The sequence below is a fragment of the Leptopilina boulardi genome, unplaced genomic scaffold, assembly GCF_019393585.1.
Source record: "Leptopilina boulardi isolate dan_hultmark-lab unplaced genomic scaffold, ZJU_Lbou_2.1 LbouV2_221, whole genome shotgun sequence".
Taxonomy (NCBI): domain Eukaryota; kingdom Metazoa; phylum Arthropoda; class Insecta; order Hymenoptera; family Figitidae; genus Leptopilina; species Leptopilina boulardi.
In genome coordinates, this window is record NW_026137776.1 from 1,292,416 (window position 1) to 1,305,114 (window position 12,699).

Sequence of the window (12,699 nt, forward strand, 5' to 3'; positions counted from 1 at the left end):
TTATAAACAAATCATAATTTTTATCAGCCCTGAGAATTAAACAAATTTTAATTCTCGTTTTTTTCAAATTTAAGGATTATATTACATATTTGGGGCAAGATTTTGAATTTAAATTAAAAAATGAATAACACTTGAATTAGAATTTTTTTTTAAATATTCAACAACTTATTTGGATAAAATTAAAATGTAAATATAATTTTCAGAGTGATGTTATTTATTTTTGCCCTGCCCGTAATGCAAGTTATACTCTTTTGCCTGGCAATTGGAAGAGATCCAACAGGACTTAAATTAGCCATAGTTAATCACGAAATGTTTTATGAAAATATGAGTTGTCCAGTTTCAGAAGGATGTAATTTTACACAACTCAGTTGTCGATATTTAAAATTTCTCGATAACGAAACAATGGTGAAAGTGAGTTTTTATTTTTAAAAAATGTTATTTAACAAAAAAAAAAATATTCATTACGCAAATATAAAATATAAATTTTTTTTTTCATTCATTTAGGAATATTATCCGGAACCTAAAGTGGCAATGGAAGCTGTTCGTCGTGGTAACGCTTGGGGTGCACTTTATTTTACGGAAAATTTCACCGACGCTCTAGTTGCAAGAATGGCATTAGGCAAAGACTCGGACGCTGAAACTTTAGATCAAAGTGAAATTCGAGTTTGGCTTGACATGTCCAGTAAGTTGAAAATTTATTTTATTTTTGAAACGAAAATTATCTATATATATATATATATATAAATTAAAATAAATGTTAAATGTTAAATTAAATATTTTTATTTCAGATCAACAAATAGGTTTGATGCTAGCGAGAAATCTTCAATATTCATATCGAGATTTTGCTAAGGACTTGCTGTCAACTTGCAAACAAAATCCAAAATTAGCTGATGTACCAATTCAATTTAAAGATCCAATTTATGGGACTAATGAACCCAGTTTTACTGATTTTGTTGCTCCTGGTGTTATTTTAACGTAAGCATTGCGATTCGTTGATATTTTGAAATTATTTTCAATTTGAATTGAAAATAAAATTAATTTTCAATTTTAATGATATTTATTTTAAAAAAACAGCCTCATTTGGGAAATTATTATTGATAATAATAAGATAATATAATAATATATTAATAATAATAATAATAAAATTAATAAAATACTTTTTCCATCATTTTAGTATCGTGTTCTTCTTGGCTGTTGCTTTAACGTCTTCAGCTCTTATTATTGAAAGAATGGAAGGTCTTTTGGATCGAAGTTGGGTAGCTGGTGTGTCTCCGGGAGAAATTTTATTTTCTCATGTTGTTACACAATTTGTTGTGATGTGCGGTCAAACAGCTTTGGTTCTTATTTTCATGATCATTGTCTTTGGAGTCGAATGCAAGGGTGAAATTGGTTTTGTTATCGTCCTTACAATTCTACAAGGCTTGTGCGGCATGTGCTTTGGTAAGAGATCAAATTGTTAAAAAAAAATTTTTTTTCAAATTAAATATTCAAAAATAAAATTAATTTAGTTCTTAATTTTATTTAATTTTTAATTTAATTAAGTTAGTCAAATACAATAATAAATAGTTTTCATATTTATAAATTTATAAATAGTTAAATATTGAAAAATAAAATAATTAATTTAGTAAAATATATTTATAAATAATTAAAATTATTGTTTAATTTTAAATAAATATTTACAGGTTTTGTGATCTCAGCGATTTGCGAACTCGAAAGAAATGCCATTCAACTAGCTTTAGGCAGTTTCTATCCAACTCTTCTTCTTAGTGGTATGTATTTTGAGTTTCTAATATTTTCTCATTATAGCTGAAAATAATTTTAAAATATGTGTGATAATAATAATTATTCACACAGTTATTTGAATTCGGGATTTTTAAAAATATTTTATTACAAAATTTCATGAATTTTCCACAATTTTTCAGGAATGAAATAAAATAATTTCCATGATATTTCAAAAAAATGCTAACAAAAATATAAAATGACAATTTTTAATTAAATGAAAAATTAATTAAAAGCAAATTTGGTTAATTGAAAATTTAACGAAATGAAAGTTTTATTGAATGCAAATTTTGTTCAATAAAAATTCATTCAAAAGAAAATTACGTCAATTAATTAAAATTTTGTCAACTGCAAACTTATTCAAAAATTAAAATGCAAAATTTTTCGAAATAAAAATCCGTTTACAAGAAAAATTCAGTAAATAACAATTCGGTTAAACAAAAATTCTGTTAAATGTCAATTTGGTGAAACAAAAATTCATTTTGAAAGTAAATTCAGTCAAATAAAAATTCTATTACAACAATAGAAATATTCTGAAATTTAATTAATTATAATAATGATTTAGTCAAATGAAAATTTTATCATATTAATAACAATTTAGTTTAATGAAAATTCTGTTAAATGCAAAATTTGATTTAATAATAATTCTTTTTAGACAAAAAATTCGGTTAAATATAAATTGGGATAAAAGCAAATTCGGTTTAGAAAAATTCAATTATATGAAAATTTGATGAAATGAAAATTATGTTGAATAACAATTTGATTGACTAACAAAAAATTTTTAAATTAAAATTTAATTAATTGCAAGTTTTATGAAATAAAAATTCAGTGTAAAATAACAATTGGGTCAAAATTAAATTTGATTGTCATCCGTTTAGTAGAAAGTGGAGTAATAAATTGAATAAAAATAAATTTTCATGATTTAAACAAAAATTTTATGAATCAAAATGAAATTCAGTAAAATTTCCCTTCAATGTTGTGAAAATTCTGTAATTGGGAAAAAATTTTTTTATTTTACATAATTCAATGACCAAAATTAATTCTTCCTTTTTTATTTAATTAATGCAAATTAGGAGTCATTTGGCCAGTTGAGGGAATGCCAACTATTTTGCGATACATCTCGCAAGGATTGCCTCTGACGATGGCCACCACGTCACTTCGATCAATGCTCACACGTGGATGGACCATTGGAGAACCTGACGTCTACAAAGGTTTCATATCCACTATAATATGGATCGTCGTGTTCCTAACGATCAGCATGCTTGTTCTCAAATTTAAACGAGGATAAATTATGTGTGAATCCTCTTCAGGAAGTTTCAAAAAGAAAAAAAAAAAGTTAAACATCCTGCTTGTACAGTATATCGAATTCACAAGAAGACTTGCAAGGATAGATAAAAGCACAAATTCATTTTAAGTTAAAAATTATTAACTTCTTTTAAAGGCACACAAATTTATTGTGCTTTTATTGAAAAAAAAAAAAAAAGTTTTTATAAAATGAAACTCAACGTTTCGAAAATTATTACTGGCCAAAATTTTAAGAGATGACTAATTAATTATATATATGTATTTTTTTTTTTTTTAACAAAATTGTAGATATATAAATTTTAGTCATTTTTCAGAGTTTATAATTTATAATATAAATATTTCAAAAAGATATAGATTATATAAAAGAATTTTTTAAAAATTACTAAAGTTCTCTGGAATAAAAAAAGATATTTTTTTATATGAAAAATTAAGAAAAATTTAGTATAATTAAAAATTGTAAAAAAAAATTATAGGATAAATTTTTTCAAGTCAACACTATTTTTTATAAATATTAACACGATTTGAAAATTGTCATTTTAAAAAAATTCATTGGCAGATAGAAAAAAAAATATGGAGAAAAATAGAAAATAGTTTATTGTCTCAATAAAATTTTGATTAGCTTAACAAATTGTTTGTCTAAAAATAAAATTCCAAAAAAATTACATTTTTATTAACTTTTAAGTAATAAAATTTCTTTTGTTTAACTAATCAAAATTTTGTCAAAAAAAAAAACTCTTTTTTTCTATCTGTGAATGTTTTAATTGTTTTTAAAAAGAGAATATTTAAAAAAAAATTATTTTCGTGGCTTGGGATTGTTATCTCGTGACAGATAATTCTCTTTGGAAAATATTATATCCACGAAATCTCTGCGAGTTTCTTAGGGTAGAAAGTTCTCGCGTGTTTGTTAAAAATGTGAATGCTTGTGAATGAATGAATGTTCTCATAATTCTAAATTATATATTTTTGTTATACTGTTATTTTTGCGAGAGGCAAAAACAAAATCAGAACATATGGGCCTAAATTGGGACAATTAGAAATATTTTAAATATTAAATTTTATTCAAATTATACAATTTGTAATTTGATTTTTATAAACAAAATTTTTAGATAATTTTATAGAAAAATGGAAATATTTTTTACGAATTAAAAAAAAAAATTTTTAAAGGGAACAAAATGTTTTTTAGTAAACAAAAGTTTAAATTTATATATAGCTTTATTTTAAATAATTTGAAAGCTTTCTATTTATTTTGAAAAAAAAAAAAAATTAAGCATTTAAATAGTTGTTGCAGTTAAAAAAAATCAGAGGAAAGAATTTCAGAGTGTGAAAGATTAATTATTTTAAATGAACTAACGAGACAATTAATATGTGTAAATATACGTTTTTAACTTATAAGGAATTTGATTAGTATAAAATTTCTGTAAATAAAAATGTATTTGAATTCATGTTCAAAATGTTCCTGAATTCTTTCTCTCAAACTTTAGAATGATATAATTTTTAATTTGAACATTCCGATGAAAGCCATTTTATTTATATTTCAATATCTCTAACTTATGTTATACATATAAATGCTCAATGAATGAAACTGAATTTTTTTTTTTATTATTACAAATTTGCTATTGTAATATTAAACAGGCGTAATTTATTTTATTTGTTGAATAGAAAAAAAATATGTTTAAAATTGAAGTTTAAAAAATTTTTATGATTCTTAAAGAAAGTCTGAGTGTTATGCATCAAATAGTTTTTAAATAAAATCTAATTGATTATAAATTTTATTTTGTAAATGTTAAAAAGAAAAATAATTCATACGAGCGTACCTCGGGTAAATTGGTCCCGGGACGTTAGGGGTATGTAATTAGAGTTTTTAAAAAATAAATTTTTAGATATTAGCTGGTTCTACTTGCCCATGACTTAAGTGTACCTATGTATTATTTAACTTGTATTAATTATAAATATAAAACAACATTTTTGAAAACATGAATATATATATTCTTTATTCCTTTTTTTCGTCTACCTCTATATAATATAAATATAAAAAATTGTAATAAAAAATAGATTTTTATTTAATATATTCAAATAGTTTTTCTTTGGTCCCCATAAATGAATAATAATCTGCAAGAAATATAGATTAGAAAATATATTGTTGAAAGATCTGCATAATTTCAAGTACTTTATCTCATATTATAAAAGTCAAGGGTTCATTTAATAAAAACTCGAATTTAAATTTTAAATATCCAATGATGCATTAATGCAAGGTTATAATTTATAAAGTAGAGAATAATAAAGATGAATCTTTCGTTTCTTTTGAATAATAATAATAATAATAGACGTTTCTATTTCATTAGTTGATTAGATAATTACAAACTTACCTTATTTTCAATCATATCATTAATTTATACTTTTCATTCTCAGAAAACCAGTCTTCGTTTTCCTCAACAACTTTTTTCCAATAATCTAGAAAAAAAGAGTATTATTATAATAAAGTCAATTTAATTTAATTTATTAATGAAAATTACCTTTCAAATTTTCAACACTATCATCAATGCCACCATATTCAATAGGAAGAATATTTGGTGAAATTTTTTCAGCAATTTCTTTTCGATGAATATGAATTCTCTTTCGCAATTTTTCAGTCATAAAACTTTTAAAAATATTGAGCACAACATTTACATAAATTGGCGCATTAATAAAATACAAATAACCAATTCTAAATGGATAACAATTTTGCCATGAATGAACAAGTTGTTTTATCACGTTTGGAGTTAGTTGTAAGGCGTGACCAAGAGATACTGATTTTAAATCTAATATCGCTGCAATTCCATGCAATGAAACTGAAACATTGTCTCTTGTTGCCACGTCTAAAACCATCATACCAGCCTAAAATAAAAGAAAGAAAAAAATTTTTATTGAATAAAAATTTAAAAATAAAATTTCTTTTTATATAATTTCTTACTTTAATAACATCTGCAAATTTGTGTTTACGAGGATCATGAACTGATGCTTTTATAATTATAACCATTCTACCTTCTTCGTCTAATTTTTTTAATGGCAAAAAAACTCTGAAAAATAGAAAATAATTTTTTCTTTTTTTGCATTATAACTAAATCATCATCAGGCCTCGGATTGAACGACTTTTTTTCCGACTATTTCCGACTTATTGAGACGATGTTATTTTTTGACAAAAAAAATTTTTTATTTCTCTTATAATTAATTTTTTTTCTCATATTTCTATACAAAATAAAATATTAATTAATTTATTAAATTAAAAATAAAATGCCTTTGACTATATTTTAGTAAAAATTGTAGCTCTTTCAAAATTCAATTATTTTGAAAATTTTAATCTAAAAAATTTTTGCGAAATTAATTATTTTCAATAAATGAAAATTCTTCGAAAATTCAATTATATAGAACATTTTTCAATTAAAAATTCACTAAAATTTAATTATTGTCTAAAATTCTTGTAAAAAAAAAACTCAAATTTACAAAATTATCAATTCAAATTCTCTTCAAACTTGATTAATTAATTAATTCTATAGCTCTTCTTCAATTATTTTTTAAAATTTCTATTTAAAATTCTTCGTCAAGTTAATAAATAATTTTAACAAATTTCTTCTAAAAATAAATTTTTTAAAAATATTTTTTAATTATTTAATTACAAATTTTTAAGAATCAATTATTGTCTGTTATTTGTAAAAAAAAAAAATCTTCAGCAATTGAATCTGTGAATTTCGAAAAAAGCTCAACTCGATGAAAAAGCTTAAGTATCAGTTTTGCATAACTATCAATAGTAAAAATGACTTTTACGATTTTTAGAGTTGAGCCCTTTTCCTCGCCCTTTTCAAAATTCACGATTCAATTTAATTTTACAAAAATTTCTATTTGAAATCTCTCTTGAAATTGAATTTTTTGTTATTTCATAAATATCTTAAATTATGTAACTATTTAAAAATACAATTGTTTTTAAAATTTGTTTATTACTTTATTAGAAATTAGTAATAAATAATTAATTATTAATAATAATTTATATATTTAATTATTTATTTTGTAAATTTATTTACCAAATTAATCATTTTCAATAATCAATTATTTAAAACCTTTTTGGATAAAAATTCTTCCATTTTTCATTAAATATCTTATTTTCAAGAAGTGACTGAAAAAAGTAAAAAATGACTTAAAAGAGTAACAACAACAATTTTTTAAATTCCTGAAAATTTGTCTCAGTTCAATTATGAAATTGTTTGGTATAAATTCCTATGTAATTATTCTTATTTAAAAATAATTAAAATTTATTTTTACTACCAAATATTAACAATGATTAATAGAAATAAAATATTTATTAGAATAAAATTGACTAAAATTTGAAAAATCGACTAAAACAACTTTTTTTTTTGCGCCGTAACGTCGATCCAAGGCCTGCAAAATTATAAAATATAAATTGCAAATTTTAATTCTTTTTATACCCAAGATTAAATAATTCAGTTAATTCTGGTAAACGTGGATTTCTATTGGAAAACCATTCTGTCATAATTGCTCGTTGATGATGAAAATTTCGCAATTTACATTTTACTTTTTCTACTTTAAATTTACAACCTCTTAGAAAAAGTAAAATAAAATTATCATCTGAAAATAGACAATAATAAGTAAATAATTTTATTAAAAAAAAAAGAAAATTAAACTATCGATTACAATTTTTAAAATTAAAGAGTCTTTAATATTAAAATTGTTTAATCATTTTTTTTTTTAAATTTATATTTAATTTATTTTTTACATATTCAATTTAAAAACATATCAACTGATTTCTTTGAGAAATTTGAATATAAATTATTATAAAGTTATTGATGTTTCAAAAAACAAAACGTTTTTAAAAACATTTCTTTTTAGATAATTTTAGATTAAAATTTCTTATATAAGCTCTGATGTATTCTAAAAAAAAGTTATATATATTCAAAACTTTATTACAGAATTACTCTTCAACAATTTAAAAAAACACAAATTGTTGGAGTTTTAATTTTTAAAGAATATTATTTTCTTTGATAAAAATAATAAATATTTCTTGATGCTTCTATGATTAAATTTTTCATTTAAGTATTATAAAAAATATTATAATAATAATAATATTCATTTATTTAAAGTTTATTTAAAAATAAACTTTTTGAAAAATGTTACATAAATAAATTTTATTTAAATGAAAAAAAAAATTAGATTTAAATAAAAATTAAATTTAATTCTATATTTATTTTTTTAAATCTTGATTTTTTTATCAGCTCTGAAATTCAGCAATGATAAAAAAAAATATAGAACAGAAATTATTTTTTAAAAATTATAATTATTATTTTTAGAATAAAATTAAAATTATAATAAATAATAGGATTGAAAAAATATAAATTTTAATTTTTATAACAATCAAATTTGAATACCTGTGCGTGCGCAGATTTCTTTATTGTTTAAAATCCACTCTCTTATTTCTTCTATCTTTTGATCGCGAATTTCTTTTGTTTCATTCAAAACAATGGCAGCATATTCCTTTTGCTCATTCGTTAATAATTTTAAATCAACATCTGGTATATTAGACATTATAAAACATTTCCTGCACTTTTTTTTTCAAATAAATATTTTTTTAATTTTTCACTATATATGCGAGAACGTATATAAAAATCTTTTCCAAGTATCACCGAAGTCGGTTACTAACTGTTATATTCATATTCCTTCCCACTCATATTTTAATCAACATTAGTAATATGCATAAGTTAATCACTACTGAACTCTAACAGATAATAAATTATTTGTTTTCTCCTCTATACATATATAGACAGTATTCTGTAGAAAACAAATATTAAAAAAAATTTAATTAAAAATTTTTGCTAATATAATACTGAAACGTTTACATAATATGCATTCTTATATAAACTTTGTTGTGAAAGATAATTTTATTTTTGACAGGTTTAACATATTATCAATATTTCTGGTTCTGTATTATTTTTTTATAGGTTAGGTTTCACTTTAAAATTTTTATTATAAAGATAAAATAGTTTTTCATTCTTATTGTAAGTACTATAAATATTTATAATTTAATTAAAACACCTTTGCAGTGATTAATTACTAAATTAATGTATTTAAAAGAAAATTAATATCAGGAAAAACGGCGGGAAATTCAAAAAGTATTTTGTTCCCTCTGTGGAATGAATTCGAAAATACAAATAATTTCTTTTTTCCTATCACAATAATTTTTATTGTCAATGACGGTGACGTGTCAACAGCAGCGCACCACGTGGATGCGGTTGTTTTCTGGAGGTTCTGGAGTATTTCAGACACGTAGCATTCAGTCAGAAGAAGTGTTACATTTTCAGAGACGCGTTATAAATTTTGAAACCAGCGACTCGTCAGCTAGTTTAAACAAGTACATTCTCCTGTAAGTAACTAATTCCCTTATTATATCAAAAAAAAGGAAAATTTTAACTTCATAAATAATTAATCTCCTATTAAGAACATAATTTTGTGTTTACAGTTTACAATTTTTATACCTGGTTCATTATTTCAAGAAAACTAACATAAGTTGACAATGGTGAGTAACAATTGATATTTTTTATTGTACTGTATATTCATCTAAAATTTATAAAAATTGGTTTTTTAACCTAAGAATTAAAATATTTTCTATTTATATATTGCTACATATTTAATTCTTTATTTTTAATTTAACAATTTGAGTTTACACTCTCGTGATTATAACAATATGTTTTCTATAGAAATGTGAATTTCATATAAATTTAGTACCAAACTTATGACAATGCATTTTAAATAATTATTTATTTTCGAAATACCTTGACATTTGTCTGACTGGCAAATTTTTACATTTATTTAATAATCGGACAGACAGTCAAAACAAAAGTTAGTCTAACTTTATATTTTCGTGTAATTTAAAATAAAAAAAAATAATTTTTAATTAGGTTCCAAAAAAAATACTCTTAACATTTTGAATGAAGATTAAAATACGATAAAGTTAAATTTAAGGTTATGTTGTCTAAATTATTTTTTATCGAAAAATTGTAATTTTTATTAAAGTACAATTTTCATGTCTCAAATTAAAAAGAAATTAATTAGAAATTAAATTAATTTATAATAATTGGACTGAAATAATTTTAATATTAAAATTTGTTATTTCATTGAAAGATTCGGAAAGTCGAAAAAAATTTGAAAAGTTGAACTAATTTTTGTCCTTTTTTTTTTTTAATATTATGAATAAGAAATGATATATATTTGTTTATTGATAGCCTGCTGCACCAAGTTCTACGTCAGTGGGAGCGGCTGGTCGTTCACCAAGTAAAGCAGTAGCACCTCGTGCTGGAGGTGGAGGCACTGTGAGACAACGAAAAACCGCTCCAGCCACTTCAGCTAGGAATAGGAACACTGGAACAAATTCTGGTGGAATGTGGAGGTTTTACACTGATGACTCACCAGGAATCAAAGTGTAAGAAAGATATTCAATTTATAACTGTAATTATTACATATGGACGATTCCACGTCAAATTTACCTGAAACTTTTTAATTTCGAATAATTTTTTTTTGTTCTTCGTAAAAAAAAAATGGTGCAATCATTTTTTTTTACAAGTGCCGAAATTTTTTAATTTATTTTTAAAAATCTGATTTTTTCGCGGTTTTTTAAAAGTAGATCTATTTTCAATTTTTTTTTTTTTTTGCTTTCAAAATATGTTAACGAAAAATATTTTTAAAAAAATCTTTGTATTTTTATATAAAAAAATTAATTTTTCTACGAGGCTGAAGTACACAACGTTTATGATCAACAATATTAGAAATCAATTTTTATTTAACACGGAAAATTATAAAATTGTTTACTTAGATTATTTTTTATAATTTGTTGATTAATAAAAATTAAAAGAAATATTTTTCTGGCAAAAAATTATAGAATGTTTAATTCTAAAAAATTATTTCATTAAAAATCGTTTATCATAAACGTTGCGTACTTCAGCATCGTATTTTTTCTTTTAACTTTGGACCCGATTATTTTTAGTTTCTTTTTTTTATTACATATTTTTTTATTTATTTTTTTTAACTTTGAACTAAGATTTTTTGCAAAAAGTTTTAGAGTGGGCCTGATAATTCTTTTTGTTAAAATATTTTTTTTTTTTTTTAAATTTATAAATCGAAAATTTTGGACAATTATAAAAAAATACCATTTTTTTCTGTAAAGAAGGAAAAAAAATAAATTTATCCGAATTTAAAAGGTGAAATCGCCTACATAAAATAGGTTTGATATTAATTTAACTATTTTTTTTTTTTTCAATAGAGGACCAGTTCCTGTTCTCGTCATGTCCCTGCTCTTCATTGCATCAGTTTTCATGCTTCACATTTGGGGAAAATACACAAGATCTTAAACAATTTGCAAATATAATTCGTATTTCTAAGACTGTGAATTAATTACTCGAAGTTGTAAATGGGAAGATAAAAAAAAAATAAATATCGTATTTTTTTATACGCGATATGGCTTAAAACTTCCACTTACAACTTCGTTTTTCACAATGTTTATTAAAAAATTGTGAACAATTTATTACTATAAGTATAAAAATTTAAATTATTCCATTGTTTATTACTTAGCATTAATGACATATCTATATATAATATAAAATTCTTTTTCATTAGAAATTTTTGGAATTTCATTTTAGAAAAACCCTTTTTCTCATTTCAGAAATCGAAAATTTATATTAAAAAGCCTAAAAATGAAATGCGGGAAAATTATCCACAAAATTAAAAAAAGAAGCACGTTAAAAGTAAAGCAAAATTAGATTTTTAATTAAAAATACACAAATTTGATCTAAAAGCAAAAAATGAAGATTATTTACATTTTATTATTAATTGAACTAACTTTTAAGTGAAAGTATTGAAAATTAAAAAATTGGCACTACTTTGAAGTTAATTTTTGGCCTATTCTTTGCGTCTTTTTGATTAAAAAAAAAAGGTATTAAATTAATAATAAATTTAATAACGAATAATTTGCAATTATTGATTTCTTATTTAAAAAAAAAACTCGTATTTAATTCTTTCAGGGTTTAAAAAGTAATTATATTTTTCCTCTAAATAATTAAATCAAGAAAGTAAATCAGTTTTTTTTTCTAAGCTCATTTTATTTTTTATTAACGTCTCTGATAAGAAGCTAGTTTTTTTTCTTACGTCGGAAATTCTTTTTTATTCTAAAAGTGGAATTTCTTCTTCAAATCACTAAAATAAAAAATTATATTTTTCCTTTATTTAACAAAATGTAATTTAAGAATGTTCAACGGTCTCTGAAATTCATTGTCATTTAATTATCGCCCTATAAAAACGGCAACTGAACGTGAAAATGATAAACATTGATTTTAAAACACTTTTTACTCGAATTATGGACACTTTCTATAAAATCGGCCAACGTACCAAGATTTCTTATCTTATAAATTTCCAAAATCCGAAAGATTTTTCGAATCCATGCAAAAACGCGATTGCAAAATTGGAAATAGGAAAGGAAAACATGCTCTCTGTATGGTTCTGCCATCTAACGGCGAAAGGACGTAATAAAGCTATCATTATAATTATTACTTTTCTATTTCCAATTTTGCAATCGTGTTTTTG

At 22.4% G+C, this 12,699-nt stretch overlaps 3 protein-coding genes across 6 annotated transcripts in view; 2 read left to right on the top strand and 1 right to left on the bottom strand.

Moving 5' to 3' along the window:
* Positions 1 to 5,062, top strand: part of LOC127279650 (ABC transporter G family member 23) — an 82,258-nt gene extending 77,196 nt beyond the window's left edge. For all 4 annotated transcript variants that reach the window (XM_051302156.1, XM_051302160.1, XM_051302159.1 and 1 more), the window contains 6 exons: positions 204 to 411; positions 505 to 682; positions 789 to 975; positions 1,175 to 1,440; positions 1,683 to 1,769; positions 2,853 to 5,062. In XM_051302156.1, the coding sequence (XP_051158113.1) occupies positions 204 to 411; positions 505 to 682; positions 789 to 975; positions 1,175 to 1,440; positions 1,683 to 1,769; positions 2,853 to 3,067 (1,141 nt within the window). In that variant the 3' untranslated portion in view covers positions 3,068 to 5,062. The remainder of the gene's footprint in view (positions 1 to 203; positions 412 to 504; positions 683 to 788; positions 976 to 1,174; positions 1,441 to 1,682; positions 1,770 to 2,852) is intronic.
* On the bottom strand, positions 5,047 to 9,035 carry LOC127279655 (retinol-binding protein pinta-like). Its single transcript, XM_051302165.1, has 6 exons — positions 8,499 to 9,035; positions 7,542 to 7,701; positions 6,035 to 6,140; positions 5,598 to 5,958; positions 5,451 to 5,535; positions 5,047 to 5,193 (listed from the first exon to the last, which is right to left on the bottom strand). Exons 1-5 carry the CDS (start codon positions 8,653 to 8,655, stop codon positions 5,462 to 5,464), a joined length of 858 nt encoding a protein of 285 aa, XP_051158122.1. The 5' UTR covers positions 8,656 to 9,035; the 3' UTR covers positions 5,047 to 5,193; positions 5,451 to 5,461.
* Positions 9,036 to 9,324: 289 nt separating this feature from the next.
* On the top strand, positions 9,325 to 11,739 carry LOC127279659 (protein transport protein Sec61 subunit beta). The gene is made up of 4 exons (XM_051302168.1): positions 9,325 to 9,490; positions 9,587 to 9,643; positions 10,350 to 10,546; positions 11,384 to 11,739. Exons 2-4 carry the CDS (start codon positions 9,641 to 9,643, stop codon positions 11,469 to 11,471), a joined length of 288 nt encoding a protein of 95 aa, XP_051158125.1. The 5' UTR covers positions 9,325 to 9,490; positions 9,587 to 9,640; the 3' UTR covers positions 11,472 to 11,739.
* Positions 11,740 to 12,699: the final 960 nt, after the last annotated feature.

Excerpts from the sequence above, each read along its gene's own strand:
- LOC127279655 (XM_051302165.1), bottom strand. The coding sequence starts at position 8,655 with ATGTCTAATATACCAGATGTTGATTTAAAATTATTAACGAATGAGCAA. Across the intron at positions 6,141-7,541 it reads ACTGAATTATTTAATCTTGG|AGTTTTTTTGCCATTAAAAA; the intron begins GTATAAAAAGAA and ends TCTATTTTTCAG. Across the intron at positions 5,536-5,597 it reads TAGTGTTGAAAATTTGAAAG|ATTATTGGAAAAAAGTTGTT; the intron begins GTAATTTTCATT and ends CTTTTTTTCTAG.
- LOC127279659 (XM_051302168.1), top strand. Across the intron at positions 10,547-11,383 it reads GACTCACCAGGAATCAAAGT|AGGACCAGTTCCTGTTCTCG; the intron begins GTAAGAAAGATA and ends TTTTTTCAATAG.